The sequence below is a fragment of the Suricata suricatta genome, chromosome 3 (genome assembly GCF_006229205.1).
Source record: "Suricata suricatta isolate VVHF042 chromosome 3, meerkat_22Aug2017_6uvM2_HiC, whole genome shotgun sequence".
In the NCBI taxonomy this organism is placed as follows: domain Eukaryota; kingdom Metazoa; phylum Chordata; class Mammalia; order Carnivora; family Herpestidae; genus Suricata; species Suricata suricatta.
This window is the reverse complement of record NC_043702.1, coordinates 86,097,743-86,120,471: the sequence shown is the minus strand read 5'-3', so window position 1 is coordinate 86,120,471 and position 22,729 is coordinate 86,097,743. Positions and strand designations below refer to the sequence as shown.

Genomic DNA, 22,729 nt, shown 5'->3' with positions numbered 1-22,729 from the left:
TTGCTGGGTCATAAGGGAGTTCTATGGATAGTTTTTTGAGGAACCTCCACACTGTTTTCCAGAGCGGCTGCACCAGTTTACATTGCCACCAACAGTGTAAGAGGGTGCCCATCTCTCCACACCCTCTCCAACAACTGTAGTATTTTCTTTACCGTAGCAACAGAAACTTCAAAAGAGTGTCAATTACACTTTAATTGAAACAGAGTCAGAAGAGAGTCTGTCTTTAGTATGTTTCAGGATATAATGACCAGATGTATTAAGCTTGACTATTATCATCATTCATTCATAAGAATGCAAATATTTTAATTCCTTCAGTATTTTATCAGAAGATATTTATTTTAGCATGTTCAAACCATTGTCCTTGTCTTCGAAATCAATATGGCTGACTTGGCTTCTCATTTCATACTCTTCAGGATGCTTCATATTAAAAAACCGAACATTACCTGGAGGTCATAGTAGTTTGTGGAATTTACTAGTTATAAAACAAAAATTATCCTAGCCTAGGGAACACAGCCAAGTCTAGTTTTAGGTTTAATATCTCCCGGTTATAGGAATTATTACCCTGTAAACTGAAAGCAGCCTTAAGTTGTCATTAACATAAACCCATCCATCAAAAGTGTGAGGTAAAACAGTGAAGTACTAAATTATTGTAAATGTTATGAAAGACTCCATTGATTTCAATTTGGATAATATTTTATTATGATATGGATATGCCATATTATAACAAAAAGAAACATAAAACCTATTTTAACATGTAAAATTTAATAACACCCTTTTGTTCATGCTGTTTTTCTCATTCCCCAGACTGAGACAATAGGATAACTTTGATTTTAGTTTTTATCCAATTAGTTCTGGGGTGAAAATTGGCTCTGGGGTCTAAAATATTGTATAATTTTGCTTAAAGATATATCAGCTTAAATTTTAACATTATGTAATAAAAATGCCCTTGAATCTTACCACATCAGAATAACAATGCAATTTATAATATAATATTTATATATAAAATAATGTTTTAAATTTGCCAATACTGCTGGCCCTTGTTTCCTGGAGAATTGTGATTTCTGTCCTGATATTTAGTGAGGGGTAAGGTGAGGGTTTGTTTAAAGGAGGGTAAAGATCACTAATGTAGTGAAGCAATTCATGATCTCACAGTCTGTGAGTTCTAGCCCTGTGTCAGCCTCTGTGCTGAGCGCTCAGAGCCTGGAGCCTGCTTTGGATTCTGTGTCTTCCTTGCTTTCTGCCCCTCCCCCATTTGTTTTCCCTCCTTCTCTCTCTCTCTCTCTCTCTCTCTCTCTCTCTCTCTCTCTCTCTCTCTCTTTAAATAAACATTAGTTTTTTTTTTTAAATAATAGCATCCCAGTTGTCACAATATCAATTTGGATATAGTAGTTACTAAGTATGAATGGTAAAGAAGATAGTAGACAGATCAATCATCTTCCTGGTTGTTATATTTAAATTTAGCTGAGATCCAATGATCCTAATCATTCTGTTGTCTTGTTTAGTTTGAGAATTACTATTCTAATTTATCATAAGTTTGGGGCAATTACTATTATTTACATCAATATTTATAAGAGTTGTCATATATGCAGAATATATATGCACTTATGTGCATATATATATTTTTAAAAGAATAGAAAATATAATGTTAAAGACATACTGAGCATTATTTTATCTGTTTTTGGATTATTAACATGTTATTTCAGTTAATCACAAATCACATAGCAAAAGACCATAATCATAGACAATAAAGTGAATGTGTGATATGACTAGTTAACAGAAACTTATGTACCCATTCATTTATTCAACTCATTTCTTTAGCATTCAGTGTGCATCTGGCACTGCTCTAGGCAGGAGTATTAAAATAAAAGGTACAGGTCTGGTTCCAGGTGTTTCTCGGTTTAGTGGGTAGGTAGATGAGTAAATAATTACAATACAGTGCAGTTTGTTAAGTTTATGAATATGAGGAAAAAAGAAAATAGAAAATGTTTTTATCTCAACTAGAATCTGAGAACTTCCTGGCTAGGACTAGTGGAGTAAGAATTAGCCAGTGACGCAGTGCACTTCAGAGTGGGAGGTACTTCAGACCAAAAGAATTAGCTCTCTGGGAAAGCAGAGGACTTGAAGAACTTGTGATTAGAACAAAGTAAGTATATATAATTGTGGAACTTTGATGCCAGTCCTCTTTACAGAGCACAAAAGAGCTAGGAATCAAAATACAACACACCACAACAATAACAACAACAAAACAGACAAACCTTACTAGACTTTGGGCTCAGGCAAACAGATAAAGAGAGGAAGGTTTCTCTAGAATATGAGGAATATAGAAAAGGGGCAGAGACAAGAAAGGGCAATGAGCAGTTTGTAAACCTGTTGAGATTGGAGTTCCCATGTAATAATAATGATAATGAAGAGATCTAACCACTTTAGCATTCTGTGAATTTGAAAACTCTCTTAATTTTATCACTTTAGATCCTTATACTGTTTTCTTTCATATTTTAATAATTAGTCCTTTTATAAAATTTTAGTTTTTTTTAATTTTTGAATATTTTTTGAGAGAGAGAGAGAGAGAGAAAGAGAGACAGAGAGAGAGACAGACAGACAGAGAATATGAGTAGGAGAGGGGCAGAAGAGAGAGGGAGACACAGAATCCAAAACAGGCTTCAGGCTCTGAACTGTCAGCCCAGACCCAACCCAGGACTCTAATTTATGAACTGGGAGGTCATGACCTGAGCTGAAGTCAAAGGCTTAACTGACTGCACCACCCAGGCATCCCCATTTTCCAAAATTTCAAATATAGATAATGAGTTTTTCTGGAAATAAAATTTTTACCAGCATGCTTTATTAAGTATATTTTCATTTGGATTCCTTCTCTTTCTCTCTCTCTTTTTTAATGTTTATTTTTGAGAGAGACAGTAGAGGAATGGCAGAGAGAGAGGAGACAGAGGATCGAAGCAGGCTCTGTGCTGACAGCAGAGAGCCAAATTTGGGGCTCAAACTCAGGTACCATGATATCATAACCTGAGCCAAAGTCAGAAGCTTAACAACTGGATTCCGTTTCTAATACTCTGAAAATCTATTGAAGGATTCTTGTATGTAACAGTATTCATATACATTATTGCCAATCTGGGTAATAATATTGCAAACAAATTTGGAGAGGACACATTTTATGTTTCTGTATCTTGCCTCATGCCATTCTTCTTCCTAGAATGCCCTTCTGATTTTCCTCTAGTTGGAATAACTTTCTGTTTTTCTAATAACAGCAGAAAGTATCTGTTCCTATGTGAAACTTTTTCCAGTTCTGCCTAAGACCCCCATATACTGCACACATTCCATTATATGACTTTTACATTTTTAAATTTATTTTTGAGGTATAATTGACATAAAATATTATATTAATTTCAGGTGCATATATGACTATCATTGGTGTAAATGTTTATCTCCATCTAGAAAATGAGTTCTTTTAGCAAAAGAGCCATGGCTTGAACACTGTTTTGTGCATACCACTGAGATTGTTAAGTTCACTGCAGAAGGAAATAATAAATGGGCAATTGGATGTACACAGCGAATAGGGTTATAGCTACAGGGACATTGTACCTGCATCGTTGCCCAAACCAATACATCAGTATGTAAATAACCCACGTGTTTCAAGGACAAGAGTCATAAGGGAACTTTTGTTGTTAAGGAATGAAAGGTATACCAGGAATAAAAACTCAGTTTCTGATTTCTGTGGGGAAACAGAAATATTTTATTAAAATAAACAGCCACATAAAAAAGTCCTTCCCCTACCAATTTTTAAACCTATACTCCCATATTTAGTAAAAAGGTACAGGAAATGAATATCAAAAATTAGTTTTTATAATTCAAATCAGAAATAATTGCAGTTGGAAGAAATGTTTCTGAGTATATCCCCTGAATTTTGGGCAAAAATAGTAAAAACTAACAGTAGACTTCTATTTTAATTTGTTTTAAAGAAATGTAATGTATTTCATTTAACTATAAAAGACACCCTCAGGAACCACAGAAGTCTGTTGTTATGGTTACAGCTGGCATTGTTTATGTTCACACTTTGTTATAACTTACACAGTAGGTATTATTTGGGGCTGAGGTTTCTCAGATGTTATCTTAGGTAAACATTACATATTATATGGGTAAAATTTAGAACTCTCTTTTTGATATTTTCACAGAAGTTTTTATTTTTCAGCTTTAATTATTTACAACAAATTTTTTTACTTTTTTTGTAGTTTTTAAGAAGTTGAATTTCAGATGTTAAAATTACCAGTATATTCAATAAGTACAGACTTATTGAAAAACTTGGGGAAAAAACCAAGTATAGTATGGAAAAGAAAATGGAATTTAGCCATCAGAAGGTAGTTACCCATAAAAAGAGAGAAATCCTGTGTCTATGAAGACTCATTTATACCTGAATAGAGTTAAATTATACTTTTCTTCAATGCAATAGAATATTTTCATAATATTGTTTTGGTTGATGAGTATTTAAATAAACAAATTATGTAACAACACACAAAATCCAGACAAATCATGTAATACTATACACACAATCCAGATGCAACAGGTAACCTATTAACCAAATACAATAACCTATTAAATAAAACCAATATATACACAAAGTATATACATTTTTTGATACATATTACATATCTAGTACAGATGAAGACTAATAGTTAATATTCACTAAAGACTCCATGCTAATCAGTGTTCTAAATCTGTTCCCTATAATGAAGAGAAACTATTACTATTCTTTCCAACATGTGAGAAATACAGGCTCAAGGAGACTAATTAAAGTGTCCAAGAGTCACATAGCTAGTAATAAGTGGATCTGAAATTTGAACCTAATTAATCTCTCTAGAACTCATTTTCTTAGGACTCTGCATTGTGCTGCTTAGAGCAAAAGCTAATACAGAAACCTAGAGACCTGAGCCCTTGTTCCAACTGTATCATAATAGACTATGGCAACACACATAATCTTATACAGTCTCAGTTTATCAGTAAAATGAAGGCATTAGGCTACATTATCTTTAAGACCTGTCAAGTTTCAATTTGTTCTAAAATCTGAAAGAGATAAAGATTATTTTTATCTTTTTAAGATAGCTATGAAGATAAAATTTATGTTCAAAGAATTATTAGTGAGCACAAAATTTCTTTCATGCTTTCTTCCATCTTGATAAAATTATTATTCCCTCTTTTGTGCCTCGATAGTAAAGTAGTTTAATCAGAATACTGTTTTTCATTTGTTTTAAATCTACTTCTATTGTATTCACTGAGAGATTTTTAAAGACAAAAATTATATATGTTTATCTTTGTGTTCTAGTTCTAAGAAGTATCTGGTACATAATATGGTTTCAACAAATTATTATTTCAAAATATGTTCTCAATCTACTTAAGAATGGTTCTGAAGCTGGGGCGCCTGGGTGACTCAGTCAGTTGAGCATCTGACTCTTGATTTTGGCTCAGGTCATGATCCCAGGGTCGTAGACTTGAGCCCTGTGAAGGGCTGTGTGCTGAGTGTGGAGCCTGCTTGGGCTCCTTCTCCCTCACGCGCAATCAAAAAAAAAAAAAAAAAAAAAAAAAACAAGGCTCATGAGCTTATTAGAGTTGTTACACCAGCTTACTTACTGAGATAGGTTCTCTGATCTATGAAGCCTGAGAATCTACATCATTAGTGCTTTGGGGTTACTATGTCACAATATATACATTTTTCAATTACCCATGCAATAAAAAGGAAAGAGGAAGGAAAGAAAGGAAGGAAGGAAGGAAGGAAGAGGAAGAAAGAAAGAAAAGAAAGAATTTCTGTGGGACAGAAAAGGCTAAAACACAGTTTCCCAAAGTTTGTTTCCTGTGAACTGCCCTAGGAAAATAAATGCTATCACCCAAGACTAAGTGATAAAGGGACACATAGTGAAAGAATCACTATGTCAGATTAAAGCATGTTAAAGCCTCTCACAATAAAAAAAGATGATGCTTACTTTGTTAAACAAAGCATTTCACCATCTTGTAACCTATCTTGGAAAATGTGAACTAATATTGATCAGGGAAGAATTTGTGGATAAAGGAAGGGCAAAGAGAATTGTGCCTGCATGAGAAGGGCTGTATAATGGAAGAGGAGGGAGGGGGGCCAGTGATCTCATGGGAAGACAGAAGTAAACGTGTGAGACTGTAAATACTCCAACTAGAGCTGAATGGACACATTTTGAAATATATATTTTTAAATGTTTATTTATTTTGAGAGAGAGTGCAAGCAGGGGAGGGGCAGAGAGAGAGAGAGGGGGAAAGAGAGAATCTCAAGCAGGCTCCACACTGTCAGCACCGAGCCCAAAGCAGGGCCTGGACTCAGTCAAGAGTCAGATGCTTAACCATCTGAGCCACCCAGATGCCCCAGGACAGACACATTTTTTAATGGTGGGGAGCAATTGGGAGAAGTATGTTTGTGCCTAATAAAGGGGAGTTGGAATGGCTGGGACAGGAGTTGAGGGTGAAAACCGTTAGCGAGCCTTCTGAAAATGATGTAGCAGATGCCGTACTCCATGAAACATGCTCTTCCGGTTCTTGGTATCTTGGTTCAAGGTGGTAAGACTAGCCAAAAAAAAAAGTTCAGATTACAAATAAAAATTTTAAATTGCTATTATATGGAGGTCTGACCATTTGGAATTTATAATGTACTTAATGATTTCAATATCACTGTTATTCACATTGAGTAGTTTGCGATACTTTGTTGATAGCATTTGATGAAGTAAATGTTTTTTTGTATGTTTTTTGGGTGTTTTTTTTTTCTTTTTACTTTTGGGATGATTTTTGAATACAATGCAAGCACATGTAGATTAAATAGTTAAATAGAAATATGAATACAATTAAGCCAAATTTGGCTTTTTAATGTTACAGAAGTTACTAAGATATTGCTTTAAGTTTTTATTTGCTTATATTCAGTTCTCAAAAATATCATGGTTGTATAGAAGCCCAAATGTATTTGGTCATATCTAACATGGTTGAGAGAAGCTGGTATATGATATCGTCTATTAGGAAAAAAAATTGCTATGTTAGTGTTCCCAAGATTCAGAGTCAGTAAGGCAAGGAGGAATGTTCTGATTTCAATGAGATAAACTGTCTTTGCATTTTTACTTCTTTCTGATTCAGTTTCTTCTCTTTTATCTATACTGCCATTATCTCCAGTAAGACAGCCAGGTGCACCTTCATAAATTACTAGAAATAAATGGATTGTGTGTTTTTCTAGACACATTATGCTTGCTAACATGTTTGCTTTCTAAATAAAAATATAATAATTCAATACTTAAATAATTTAATTTAAGAGTTGAGCAGTACATTTAATCTATTCTGAAAGCCTTGACATCTATTATTATTTTATGATTTGAGATTCTCAAATTTGTGCAGAACTATATAGATATACATAAGCATTGGATAGTAATCCCCATATTGTCCTATGCAAACTTGATTGTTGTATTTCTAGACTCAAATTTGCTTTTTAAATTCTCACTCTCAAAAACCTCTGTGAATCTCTGCTCACAAGTCGACCTTTTTAGTCCTTACCAGATAGATCCATAATTCTCATTTTAACTACAATGTCTAATTAGGACTCTTAATGATATTTTTGCTAGTAAAGAACTTTTAAGATATCTTTATAATCCATTTTCCATTGCTTTTATGCAGACCCCCCCAAATGATTGTCAGCACAAAAATGCACATATTTCTTACAATGATTATTTATGGTAGCCCAGTATCTGATAAATGGTTTTCCCTCAAAACTGTTATTTATTTATAGTGTGTGGTTAAAATGTCTAAACATAATTGCCACTGTCAGAATGTATGAGAAAAAGTTTTCCTTAAGAAAAAATTGATTTTAAACTAAACGGATATAAACCATACGTAATAATTTTCATACAACATTATTTTAATTATGCATATTTTCAAAATTTGAAGAATTAATTGCCAATGGTTCTATGATTACTAGAAAGAAAGGAATAGATCTGAGGAAACTAATTAGGTTAGTAAGTTTCAGTTTTAGTGTTGGAATGTGAAAAGGACATTAGAGATCTTCTGACTCAAGCCTTGAATTTCAGAAAGAAGGAAACATATTCAAAAAATAAAGTGACATTTTCTACTATGATAAAAAATGTTTAATTAAATAAATATTTCTCAGTAATTCTTCTCACTTATACATTATATTATGGAATGCAATATTTATGTTTAACTCAATTAGTTTTAGTAGCAATATAATTTTCTTCCTTTTGTTGTTTTTTTCTACTGTCTGAAATACCTTACTCTAGAACTTCCAATACTATAATTGATCAGTGCTGTTCAATTGACCCTTCTGTGGTGATGGTATGCTCTATATGTACACTGTTGGATATGGTAGCCACCCAACATATGATTATTGAGCACTTGAAATGTGGCTAGTGTGACTGAGGAACAATCCAGTTTACTTAATTTTATATGATTTTAATTAACTTAAATGTGCAGAGTCACAATTAGCTAAAGGCTACCACACTGAGCAATGCATATTCAGGCAAATATAATGTTCTTCTCCATAAATCATTTTGAAATTTTTACTGGTAATGAGCCAAAAGAAAAAGATATATATCTAGATAGTTTTATTTCTCCAATACTACAGATGCAGTTTGAAGGCTTACCTCTGTTAATTTTAGAGATCTGTAATTTGTTAACACTTGTAGATATATTATATGTTATATAGTCTACATATATGGGTTTACATACTAAAGGAAACATGTTCAAAATTGTATGGATATTTTAAAGTGTGCTATATGTTTAATAAAAATCATATGAAAAGCTTGCATTAATGTAAACTTCCTAGAAATTACAATTCATAGAGAAACCAAGAATTAATTTGGGAATAGGTGAGCAAATAAGTGAAATATCATATGATGTTTTACTCCCTGAGTGTCTGTAAACAAAATGACTATTGATTTTTTTTTCCTAGGTATTTGTATTGGATTGACTGCTGTGAGTATCCTCACATCGGCCGTGTTGGAATGGATGGAACCAATCAAAGTGTTGTCATAGAAACCAAGATTTCTAGACCTATGGCACTAACAATAGATTATGTCAACCATAGACTCTACTGGGCTGATGAAAATCATATTGAATTTAGCAACATGGATGGATCTCATAGACACAAAGGTTGGTCCAATAACACAAATGACCCAGTATTTTACCAGTACATACATTATTCATTTAAAATATATACACATTTATATGTATTCATTTTATATAATTTCTCTCATTAAATTAATTTTATAACTTAAGATTACATGATTATGTTCCTTTATGACAATATTGGTAAATAAGAATTAGGCATATTTATTCAGAACTTCTATAATCATGTATAAAAATCATTTTGACAGTATTCTCTCCAATTGTATCTTTTTAAGTACTTTTTATAGTAAATGAACAATATTTTTCTTAGTTAATATATACATACATCTTAATTGAATTGAGACAGAAGGTTATTTGCTTGTAAACATAGATTATTATTGCAATCTGGTAGGGCTAGTTGTTTTAAAAATACCAAGTAAGAGTATAGTTCTCAAAAGTCAGTGAAATAATAGCATTTAAGAGTTATTAATTATACTGCATACGTGATCAGATTTATTGTTATCTAATCAACAATGGCCACTAGAGTTAACATGGAAAACAGCTTTCAAATTAGAGCAACATTCTGGAAATTATTTGAATACAGATGAATATAAAATTCTACAGACACTTTACTTTTCTATTTTTTATAACTCTGAGTGGATTAAAAAACTAAATATAAAAGAAATGAATGAAGCATTACATATGAGAGAATTAGGAATGAGGCAGAAGTCTTAGAGAAAAATCACTGAGAATGAGGGGATTCATAGAGCAATGGAGAAGGGCATGATGATGAAGACAAAGATGACAGGGATATAACAAAAACCACAAATGATTTCAATGAACACTCAAGATACTGTAGGTGTTTAAAGATGTGACTTTTCCCAGAATGAAGCCATTTTATTGATGGCTTTTTATTGATCTTTATTGACCTAAGGTCACCTTTGTTATTAGGTGTTTTACATCCAAATAGTAAAAGCACAAGTTTCACAGAGAAGTCCCATAGAAAGCCCACACATTAGCATGGTTTAGCCAATCAGGGTGCTTTCTTCTTTCTTCTCTAGCAGTAAGCCTAGAACAAAACCCTGGGTGGAGAGGAATGGGGGGAAGATGGTAAGAGAGGATTATTGAAAATCTCATTGCCAGGTGAGGCCATGCAAGTGTGTGCCTCACACAGAAGGATGCAGCCACGGAGTTGAAAAGTAAATGAATAAGTAAAAATAAAGGAGGTAAAAGTCACTGACATCACACCACTTAGTTGTTTTGCCTAAGTCCTTCTCAGTTGATTTTTAAACAAATATGTTTTTCTAACTATCATTGCTGACAGAAAGCTTTTAAACGTGCTTTTTTAAGGGTAAGAATATTGAGATATCACAAGTGTAGTTGGATGAGTCACTTACTTAGGTGTTGGCAATCCAATTATAGAGATAAAGAAACTCATCAGGATGCAATTTGAATGAAGAATTATTTAAAGATGACTTTTAGGATTTTAATTACAGCAGAAGTAATGTTGACAAATCAAAATCACTCTTAGCATTCAGCAGTTATTTCTTCTCCAAAGAATCAGTAATGAAATGTTCTGCAACATTCTTAGATGATATAATTGAAAGTTTTATTGTGGTAATCAGTATTTTCCCCAATGTAACTAGGAACCCATCTATTTTAGCATCTATATAAAACTCTAGGTTGTTGTGAATGTGTTACTTTCTGCTAAAAAATGTACAATAACATTTAACCAATTTTTGGTCAGATAAGTGAATATTGAACATATAAATTTTGGCATCAAACATTTGCCTATTTGCATTGGAGACTTTGTATTTGAACACAAATTGTAGTTAGAAGTGTTGTCTATTACAAACTATTGATTCCATCCCCTATTCGGTATTTAAAAGAGATGCCAGACATGTGACTAATGCTTTGAAAAGTTAATACAGAATTAAATATGTATAAATGAAGTGTCTTCCAATCATGGAACTGGTGGTGTCTTTGGGTAGAGGGACATTATAGCAGGGAGAAATAGCACTAAATTTAGTAGAGTAAAATATTTGGCTGAAAGTTACCCAGGTATGATATTATTAATATTTCAAAATATGATTTTAAATTTTAAAAGAGAAAAGAGGGGAGAAAAGGAAGTAAAAGAGTTGCTATCAGAAGTATTTTCTCCTGAAGATTTTCTCAGAAAGACTAATGAAGAATTCATTAAGAATCTTATCAGGCACCTGCCAATAACTAAATGCAAGCCAACAATTACCTAGTAGTTACTAATGAGCTACTCCTTGTAGGCAGCCTAATTATGCCAACTCCATAGTCAGTGAAAAAAGAGCCATTCATTTGCCATGTTCCTGAAGGAGAGTAGCATTTTTCAACTTCTCGCACTTGCCCGGTAAAGGCGGAGAATGCTGTGGTTTCTTGATTCTGTTCTTGCATGTGGAAAATGAGACTTTGACATCAGTAGTAACTTCCCCATTAGTTTGGTCACTGACCCCTTTTTTCTCTTAACCAGACTAGTGTTATTGTTCTCATTTATTCTGCCTAGAAAGTGGGACCAGAGCTTATTAACAGTGGGATATGCCAGTCATGACAAAGCAATTTGAGAAAGTGAGGGATCTTTGAGAAAGTTTAGAATTTTGGCTTCCATTTGATAAGCCAAATCTTAATAATGGAGAAAAATTAATCCCTGACAGATTTTTCCCCCCAAACATATTCTAATTTAACCATTCAGTAATTTTATAAATGAAACATTACTTATTATTTATCCAGCCTAAGAAATTCTAAAAATTCAGAATTCTATGCTGTAAACAATAGATCATATTACCTCCACGGTACATGTGACTTACAGTTTGCTTACGAATTTCCATCCATCTTTCTCTGCTATCTCCTCTGCCCCAATCCACCTTCCTACCTAGGCTATGCACCACATTGCAGAATTAAACAAACAGTTTGCCAGATTAGGCACATCTTAGCCTTATGAACCTCTTCCTAATGCCTCTGTATATTATTTTTCTGGTTTTTACTATAACAATTATATGATGATATTGTTTAATAAAATGATGCCATAGAATATTATATATGCTACTGGATGACTGAGTCAGATAGTTTATGTTAAATCAAATTTTCATTAGTTCATTTTTTTTTTAGTTTCTTGATTTCTTCCCTTTAGATTTGCCCATTCATTCATTCACATATTCATTCAACAAATACTGATGTCTCTTTTGATGCCATGCCTTATGCTAGGCCCTCAAGTTACAAGGATGGATAAATTTGTGCTTTTAAAACACATATAATAATGGGAAAAGCTGATATGCAAGTAAAAACATAAATTAGATTGGAGTTAGAGGAATATACAAAATATTTTGAAAATGCACAGAGTAGTAGGAGAGCTGTTGCTGAAGTAAGGAAATCTTTGAGAAATGTGAGAGATTGGTACAAGTTCTCCATATGGAGAAACGTATAAAGGATTCTTCACACAGAGGGAACAGCACGTACAAAGATGTAATAGAGTCTTGAAGCAGCATGGGGTTTATACAATTTGGCGATGACTAGAAGTTGTATAAGAGGGAGATAATGTCACTAGATGAACATGGGCAAATTTGGGCCAGATTGTGACAGGGCTTGTATGCTAAATAATTTGGAATTTATTCTCTAGGTCATAGGGAGCCATTGATGGTGTTTAGTTGAAAGAGCGCTGTCATTAGACTTGACAACAGCATGGAAAGTGAAAGACCCCAGAAAGGCAACCAATTTAGAGGCTGTTAAAATATTTTAGAAGAAAATACTTGAAGTGATTATAGCTGGGGGAACAAGGATAAAGTATTATGTTCAAAAGTTAATTGGATAAAACCAATAAGAGAGAGATGCATCTGTAAGCCTAAAATAGGGAATATGTTGGTGATCAAAGTGCAAATATTAAGTGAATATTTTATATTATCATGCACCTATCTAGGGAAAAAGAACTTCTAATTTGATGACTCATTGGTATCACATATATTTGTACATTTTACAAGGAATTTAATAAGTACTAAACTAAGCATAACTTAGAGATTCTTCTTGAAAAACTCTGTTTTGATGAGAGGTACATTAACTTTAACAAAAGGTCAGCGTAAGAGGAATTCTGAGGATTAAACAAGTTTTAATGTATTTTACCCTGAAAAGCATTTTAGAACACCTGATAATCTATCTCGAAGAAAGATTGGAAGTGAATGACTCTTTCTCCTCCTACTTTGGCATGAAATATAAAATATATCCAGTAAAAGATTAGGCAATTTTAGAATGTTCTTTATATTGAAATGCTTAGTTTTAAAATGTATTAAGTGTCTTTATACAAAAATAAAATATTCTAAATATATAAATAATAATATTCTTGTAAGTATTTTTGTTTGGGACTGATTCCTACCAGTATCAAAGTGCAACAATCCTCTGAGAACTTTAGGCTTTGAGTTTAGATGAGTAGTAATAAATTTTAGGGACACCTGGGTTTGCATCTAACTTTGGTTCACGTCATGATCTTGAGGTTTGTGGGTTCCAGCCCTACAGGAGCAGCTGTGTGTCAGCACAGAAGCAGGAGCCTGCTTCTGATTCTGTGTCTCCTCTCTCTCTGCCCATCCCCTACTCATGCTCTGTCTCTCAAAAATAAATATTATGCTAAAAAATTTTTTTAAAAGTAGTACACCCTGCTTAGTGGGACATTTAGTGGGGCATTATATTATAGTTTGTTATTTCCAAACTTATTGTATCTTCTGCCTATAGGAATACTTCTAGGTCTTATTTGGAAATTTGTGCTGTAGAATTTCTGAAATGTGACCAAAGTAAAGGTCTTTTGTCATTGATTTCATGCACTTTAAAAAGTAACAGTCTTCTCTGAATGAACTATCTATGAAATAGGTTATATAATATCTCCTGAGAAAAAGTCTTTGTGATAACTTTGCATACCTGCCCTAACCCAGAGATTTTGTTTTCCATTTAAGGAAAAGAAAATTAAATTTCACAAAATTCTAGTCATTAGAACAAAATTTCATTCTGACTGCTTGTATCAAACTACATGACATCAGATTTCATTTTTCTCCTGTTCTGTTACAGGTGCCATTGAAGTTGAGATACCTTAGAGAGGTAGCTATTTTCTTCACAAAAAGGCTGAAAATAGTTGGCATGGAACTAACAATAGGGTGAGCTAGGGAAAAGATATGTTTGACCATGAGTCTTTCAATTTATTTGTTCAAATAAATAAATAAAATTAACTTTTCCTAGTAAATTTTTATCAATTCTCTTCTTTATATCCCACAGTGATTTAAATTCAACTGTGTAAATTCAGTTGGTCATGTACATATTTTATCCAGCATACTGTAAGAATACATACTCATAACTGCTAATTTCTCTGAAGAGTAATCGTTGGGTATGATTCCAAACTACAGTTTATCACTGAACTGTCGTTTAGTCTGTGGACAGATTGTTTAAAACTTCATGCAATTATGTTGACGATGGCTCTTCACTTGTTTCTATACTCCTTGACCTGAAGATCCTCACATTGACGCGTTGATATTGTAGTCTGTCTCAATTGTTTGTGTGTTGCTCTGAGGATCCAGTTTGTATTATGAGGGGGCAGTTCTGTGTTTAGATTTAAAAATCCAAATCATAACCCATGCAGTGATCATCTAATTAATGTTGGAAAAGGAATCTAGGTCTCAGCATGCCACTGGTGAAATAGCATAAATATATATGAAAGGTTTTGTTCTGAGAAAACAGAAAACACTGAAAAAAAACAGTGGGAGCACGTTGTGCTCATATATTTTGAAACTCAAGGCTCTTGCATTTGAGTCTTTAGAATATTTAAATATACACTGAAACCAAAAAAGGGAGGAAATCTAATAAACACCACTCTCTAATTTTACAATATTCTAGAGTGTTTCTTTCTTGGTAGGATATTTCATTTTAGTACTTTTGAAAAAAAAAACAACTCTATCATTCACAGTCCATTACAAACAGTAGACTTCACAGGCTATTTTATGCCAACGGTGTTGATGTGCTGCTGTTTACAATACAATAAAAGTTAATGGAAGGGAGCAAAATACAATTCAGTTACTATAGAAATGTTTCTGAAACAGTAAAATAAATTGAAATTAACTGCCATTTCTAAAAAGACTTAGAATTTCAGTGTCAATCATGTCTTTCAGTTTTGTTCCTTGAATAGGACATGTTACATTAAATTGTGTATATGTTTAAATAAATTATTATTTTGCAAATGCCACATGTTCCATATACTTTTTGAAATGGGAAGTTTTAAGTATTACCTTAGGAGGAGTTTTCAACCACTTTCAAAAATCTTACTCATCTAATCCGTAGGAGGCTGTGGGATATGGGGGTCAGTAGTAGGTCTAGCTCTTTCCAGGTTACTCTCTAACTTAAGCAAGTTGCTTTGCCACAGTATGGTTCAATGCTTTTATCTACAGAATGGGGCTTCTCTTTAATCAGTGAATTTCTAACATTTCTTAAAGGAATTTAGCTGAGGTTGGAAATGGGGGAGAAGACTGTTTAATCAATTCCCTCACCTACCCCTACTTATTCTTAGGACTACCTAGAACACATTTTTAAATGCTTGTAATATATTACACTCTTCTCTGCTTTTTATTCTAGAACCGTATTTGTAATTTTAGGAATCTGAGAAAACCAGAGACTAGATTCATGTAAATGGCTCTATTGGTATCTGTCTCTTAGGTAAAGTGCTTTTTTTAAGCCTTCAGCTTACATTAGGACTCTCAAACAACCACATCCCTAATGTGTGTGGGCTCTCATAATGCCCATGTTTAGTACTGATAATCGCATCTGAAAATACATTGCCAAATGTCTATGAAGGTTTTTATCACCAGCAGAAAAATTCAGAACCCTTCAAAGCAACAGGACTATATGTTTACCAAGTGCACAAAGCAATGTTGTTTTGTTTAGAGACTGGAGAGCAGTGTCCTGGTCAAGAGATGATATTTATAGGCAGAATCTAGTTTTCAAAATAAATGTACTACAATTTTCATTGTGTGCTTTATAAATCCTTACACTCATTAACAGAAATACTCTTTTTAGATATTAAATATTGAAATGGCCATATTTGACCTTTTATTATGAATAACTTAAAATATGTAGATGAGAGAGGGCACCAGGGTAGCTCAGTTGTTCTGCATCTGACTTTGACTGTGGTCATGATCTCACAGTAGCTCAGTTGTTCTGCATCTGACTTTGACTGTGGTCATGATCTCACAGTTGGTGAATTTTAGTCCCACATTGGATTAGCTTGAGTCCCTGCTTCAGGGGAACATGAGCTCCTCTTTGGTTAAAACACAAGCCCCAGGTGAGTGAGCCCTACTTTCTCTCTCTCTCTCTCTCTCTCTCTCTCTCTCTCTCTCTCTCTCTCTGCCTGTCCCTTACTTGCACACACCCCTCAAAAATATGTAGATGAGAGAGGGGAAGTGATTGAATTATATTAAACCACATATTCTATATGGAAAGTATGTATAATTTGAAGTGACCAAGGTAGAGAAAAAGAGGCAAAAAATACTAGAAAAGGATGGACACAGGATACCTTTAGCCTCTTACTAAACGCTGCAAAGAGCTCTAAATACAGCATTAATTTCTATATTTGCCATTGTACATTACATTCATTTCCATAAGTATACATTTAAGTGGCCCAGTATACACTAATGCATTAAAGAAGAACATATAACTATTGTTTGGATATTTGACCAGTTGTCTGTGTTTAAAAGATATCCTCATATTATAGAGTCTCAGGTAATAGCAGCTCAGATCTGATATGTACTATGGCATATGCTGAATATAATTCATTTATTTTTTATCCCTTCAAGGTTTCCCCGATGAATGAACTTTTGAAAAATTATATTTATAATGAAAAAAATAAATTCTGAAATTCTATCATAGTATTTGGAAATGTTGGCTATCCTTAGTGTTCTTGCCATTTCTTAATGCCTTTATTCATTTTGAATAATGGACTTTAGATCCATTTGCCTGAAATTTTATTTATAATACTGTTACCATTAAGCGGGATTGTATTGAAGAGTAGGCAGGAAAATGTTCATGGAGGCAAATATTAAATGGAACATTTTGTATCCTATTCTGGATAGTTCTGAGGAAATACTTGCAAGAAAAAGAGGATTCTGTGATCAATAACACTGAAGGGAATGCATAATTACTGACAAGGAACAAATGTCTTTGGCCCTAAGGTTATACAAAGTACATTCTTTTTGATGGGGTGTTGGTAGCTACAGCTACTGGCTCAGCAGTCATGCTCTGGTTACTGGTAGACTGTGGCCACTTCCCCACCCACCCAGCCTTCTCTGTCACTTCTAATAAACTAAAAATCATTCTCCACCCACTCAGTGACCACTCTCATGGATCGCCCACTTTCTTTGGCACGTTAAACCACTTTCTTTCATCATCTAATTTTACCATGTGTTTTCCAGCCTATATTCTCTCATTAGCTTTACTATAATCTCACCTGGTTTGTTCAATGCTAATTGTTTCCTTTGTTTCATTTCTTTCTTTTTTTTTGGTTTTTACTTTTTTTGTTGTTTTTTGGTTTTTTTGTTTGTTTTGTTTTCATGCTCTCAATAATTTGTGCCCTAGCTTCTCTACATAGCTTGTTGTGCATTATTTTTCTGGAACGGTGTCAGGGGGAATTTGTATGTATCAGGGTCTCTCAGAATAGAGGATTAGTAAGCATCCTGGTCCTCTTTTCTGAAGACAAATGGTGTTTTCATCAAGCTCAATAGTTTGTACCATACTGCCAAGGGAATGAGTGTCACTGATTGTGTTTGATCAGGGAAGAGATTATAGAAGATAAAAAAATATGTATGTACATTTCAGGTGCCTGAGTGGCTCAGTCGATTGTTAAGCAATCGACTATTGATTTCAGTCAGCTCAAGTCATGATCCCAAGGTCTTGGGATTGAGCTCCAGTGTGTTGGACTCTACACTAACAACGTGGACCCTGCTTGGGATTCTCTCTCTCCCACTCTATCTCTAACCCTCCTCTGCTCATGCTTGCTTGCTCTCACTCTCTCTTTCTCAAAATAAATAAACACACACACACACACACACACTCACACATATATATATGGGAGGGAGTGTTCTGGTTGTCCTAACTTCTTTGCCATGTTTCAAATTCTAGAATGCAGACTTTAGTGGACTGTATCACCCAGGTTCTTTCATCTCCTGGAAGGTTGAATAGAATCCATGGGAAACATTGACAAGAGAGTAGAATGTGGATGGAGGAAGAAGTTGGAATATTTATCTATTTCCTTTCCCTCATGCTTACCCACAGTGGTTTGGCAGTGGCTGAGTTCCTCCACTACATGACCACTGTTCTTGTTGTGTGGCTCTTTTCCTCTAGCCATAGCTTTCACCAGCTTCTTGTAACAGACCTAGGCAAAAACGATTCATCAGTACCTGACCATATCCATACCTCTGTAAAGAACTCATCTATTAAATTATTTTAATTATCATTTAAAATGTGTTTTCTGTATATTGTAGGAAACCTGGCTGATATGAAAGATAGAAAAAGATTAAAAACAATAAGAAAGTTAGAATAATTTTTCAGTGTTTCAGGAATGTGAGCCTTTACTTAGGATAATGTCATCAAAATTAGAAAATGGGAATCTTAAAATACATTAAAAAAGAAAAGATGACAGACTTTCATGTTTTATTTGATATACTCATTAATTTAAAATTTTAGGAGGTTAAATTTCTAAACCTAGTCAGTTATACACTAACAACTATTAGGGTATTTTCTTCTAAAAAATATAAACTTTCTTCTTTATACTCAATCGGAAAAAAATAGTAATATTCAAGTTAATCTGCACTTTTGATGGTTGGTGGTTGCACTCTAATAACTTTGTTTTGCTTTAGAAAATATTTCTAAGGTGTTCATAGCAGTTTTTTAATGCTTATGTAAGAAGAGAGAGAGAGAGAGAGAGAGAGAGAGAGAGAGAGAGAGAGAGAGGAAGAGAGAGAGCGAGCGAGCAAGCATCTCTAGTAAAATTTCTATTTTAACCCACTGGGCAAAGTTGTGCTAAATCTGCCATTATCCAAACATTACATTCTACCCATAGCACCAACTATGACATCTTAACTCTACAAAAGATGAATACTGTGTAATTGGTGCATTTTGTTCTTAAATATTAAACTATAGAAGTTGAAATACAAAATTAGAATGATATTATTTAGGAATACACTTGTTTAGCATGATGAATGCTACTAAAGAAAAAAGAATACTCAAGAGTACTGTAATAGAATAACTGTGAAGCTTTGGTTAAGCCAAAAGCATATTCTGGATTGCCAACGTTTCTATTTAATATTAACAGGATAGCATCCAACTTGACTAAAAAGGAAAAACTCCATAAAAAGTATGTCTTTGCTATACCAACTTCTTTATTCTGATAGATATAGTCTGTAAGATAAAAATTAGAAGCCTAGTACTTGAGTGAAATTCTGGAAATAGTAAATAATGCTGTTATCCAGAATAGAGACTTAAATACAGAAAACAGTTTTAAGATAGGCTTTAAAGATATAACAAATACCTGTTAAACTGCAGCCCACACAATAGTTCTATTTATTCTGTCATTTTTAAAATATAGCCACTGAATACCTATAAATAAAACATCCTTAAGTTTATTTTTCATATTTCTCTTTTAATTAAGCAAGTGCAGGGACGCCTGGGTGGCTCACTCGGTTAAGCTTCTGGCTTTGGCTCAGGTCATGATCTCATGGTTCATGGGTTCGAGCCCTGCATTGGGCTCTGTGCTGACAGCTGGCTCAGAGCCTGGAGCCTGTTTCAGATTCTGTATCTTCCTCTCTCTCTGACCCTCCCCTGCTTGCTCTGTCTCTCTCTGTCTCTCAAAAATAAATAAAAAACATTAAAAAATTTAATTAAGCAAGTGCAGTCTTCTATATGACAATCAGTTATATTATTTTTTCTTAAAAGGGATAGCCATTATTGTTTTAAGAAAACATTGACTACTTTGCCCATAAACAATCACATCTCAGTAAATTTGTTAAATGTTTCTTTCGTGCCATCACATTCCATGTTTATATTTATGTGGACTTATTATTATGAACTTATGAATTACATATGTTCCTCTCCTCTCTCAAAATAAATAAACATTTAAAAAATGAATGAATACATATAGTATTATATGTAATAAATATATTACAAGTTAGGGAAATAAACATGTTTTCCAGATGAGCATTCCTGGAGCAGGTTATAAAGCCACTAGAGTGACAATTCTGTTCTTTACACCAATATCAAATAAGGGATTAAATCAAACAGATGGTCACTTTGGGCAAATGGACTCATTTTCTTCACTTTGACCTTTTCTACATTCCCTGTACATTTAGCTGTGTGCCATCCTTCTTCTGAAATAAGAGTTCACCTTTCTGATCTCCATAAATTTATATTGATTATCTGATAACAGAGATGTTTCTGGAGGGTAATTACAATAAGATTAGGGATAGTAAACTTAAATTGTCCCATGTCTGAAAATCACAGTGGAATTTCAATCAAGTGATTAAATAAACTGACTTTCACATGGAGCTTATGAAATTAGTCTTACTGCTTTATCTACTTGTAGTAACTTGCTAAGGGTGCCCTAACAAAGTACACAAGCTGGGAGGCTTACACAACAGAAGTGTATTTTTTCATAGTTCCGGAGGCTGGAAGTCCAAGGCCAGGGTGATGGCAGACTTGAGTTGTTCTGAGGCCTCTTTCCTTGGCTTATAGATGGTTATCTTCTTGCTACATCTTCACATAACCTTTTCTCTGTATGTGTACTCCCCTGGTGTCTCTTTCTCTCTTATAAGGACACTGGTCAGATTGGATTAGGACCCCAGTCTTTTCTGTCTCCAAATACAGTCATCCTGAGTGGAGGAGGAAACAATTCAGACAGAGAGTGAGCAGGGGAGGGGCAGAGAGAGATGGAGACACAGAACCGGAAGCAGGCTCCAGGCTCTGAGCAAGCTGTCACCACAGAGCCTGATGCGAGGCTCAAACCCACGGACTGTGAGATCATGACCTGAGCCAAAGTCAGACGCTTAACCAACTGAGCCACCCAGGCCCCCCTAGTCTGGCTTTCTTGAAAACAGTGCTAGTAGATAAAGTGGCAAAGAGCTCAACAGTCAGAGTCTAATTTAGATTCAAATAAAAACACCTTTATTTACTCATTTTTAATCCTCTTCTTTGGTCGAATTACTTACATTTTCTAGATCTTAGCTTTCCCATCTGCAAAGTGAGATCTATCTACTAATATACAATAAAATTATGGATGTTAAATAAAATACGTAAAGTAGGGTTTCTCAACCTCAGAACTAATAATATTTAAGTCTAACCATTCTTTGTTGTGGGGCCAGAATAACCTCCCCCACCCATTGAGAACCACATTGGCCAACTTCCTGGTACCAAAGTGCTTGACAAATGTCAGCCATAAGTTACTTACTGAATAATTACATAAAAACTATGTAACAATGGAGATGTTCAAATTCTTACATTGGCTCTACTTTTTATGTATAAATTAAATCTCTGGTAGACTGAGATTCTTTTAAAATGATGATTAACTTTTTGAGTCTATATTTAATGATTTAAAAGAAATGATTATTTCCTTTGTATCTAAGGAATTCTAAATTGATCTTTTGGGGCATTTAAACTTACTCTGCCAATTTTCATCTTATTTTGAAAATTTCCAAATGTACACATATGTTGAAAGATTGTTATAATCACCCATCCCCAAGATTAACCTGATTTTTAACATTTTGCCACATTTATCTTTCTGGAATGAATTTATACACCCAAAGAGAGGAAATGGGAATAGTTTGTGTAAGTAACTCAGATATGATTCATTCTGGTAAAGTGTCCTTTTCATCTTTCTGTCCACTTCCACTTATCATTTTAGCCATAGGCTCCATGTCTGTAGGAATACACAGATCATTCAGTTTGAGTACTTGTATCATAAGTATACAGATTTTGATTTTTCTTGAGTTTTACTTCCTTCTTAGGCATAGTATCTATTCTGAGATAGAGTTCTGGCTAAACCCTGCAGTGTTCATCTTATTGCTTTTATTTCTATTTTCTCTGAGTGATGGTGAATTATCTGACCACATTTGATACAGCTGAATAAAAATAACAAATTGTATTTGAAATTTTGATAGTTTTTCAGCTACTACTGCATGAAGAATATGGCAAACATTAACTCTCAGTTATAAAAATATAATTGATAAAAAGGTACTTATTACTGGACTTCCAGTACCTTTGTTCATTAATGAATAGTTTCTCAAATTTTCTAATAGATCCAAAAATAAATGTGGAGAAATATTGGAATGCTTGTGCAAGTTAAGGAATTTCCATTTTCTTTATTTATAGCTTGAAAGAATTTTTGAAGAAAACTGTATCTCATTTTACAGTTACTTAATCTTAAATCACCAGACAAATTTATTATATCTCATGTACCTGTTAGGACCCTGGAATCTCTTGAATGAAAAACTCACATTTGTGGTGCTCAATCTACTCTTCACATTTAACCTTGTCCTATAATGAAAGCATAATTATGAAATAATTTTAACCTGCA

At 33.8% G+C, this 22,729-nt stretch overlaps 1 protein-coding gene and 1 long non-coding RNA gene across 2 annotated transcripts in view; both read right to left on the bottom strand.

The window, feature by feature from the left end:
* The window catches only part of LRP1B (LDL receptor related protein 1B), a 1,807,041-nt gene that overhangs the window by 206,689 nt on the left and 1,577,623 nt on the right, over positions 1 to 22,729 (bottom strand). The window contains exon 60 of the mRNA XM_029933319.1: positions 18,433 to 18,538. Coding sequence (XP_029789179.1) covers positions 18,433 to 18,538 — 106 coding nt within the window. The remainder of the gene's footprint in view (positions 1 to 18,432; positions 18,539 to 22,729) is intronic.
* On the bottom strand, positions 6,392 to 21,004 carry LOC115287855. The gene is made up of 3 exons (XR_003906689.1): positions 20,792 to 21,004; positions 18,433 to 18,538; positions 6,392 to 6,591 (listed from the first exon to the last, which is right to left on the bottom strand). It is a non-coding gene; the product is annotated as an uncharacterized LOC115287855 (long non-coding RNA).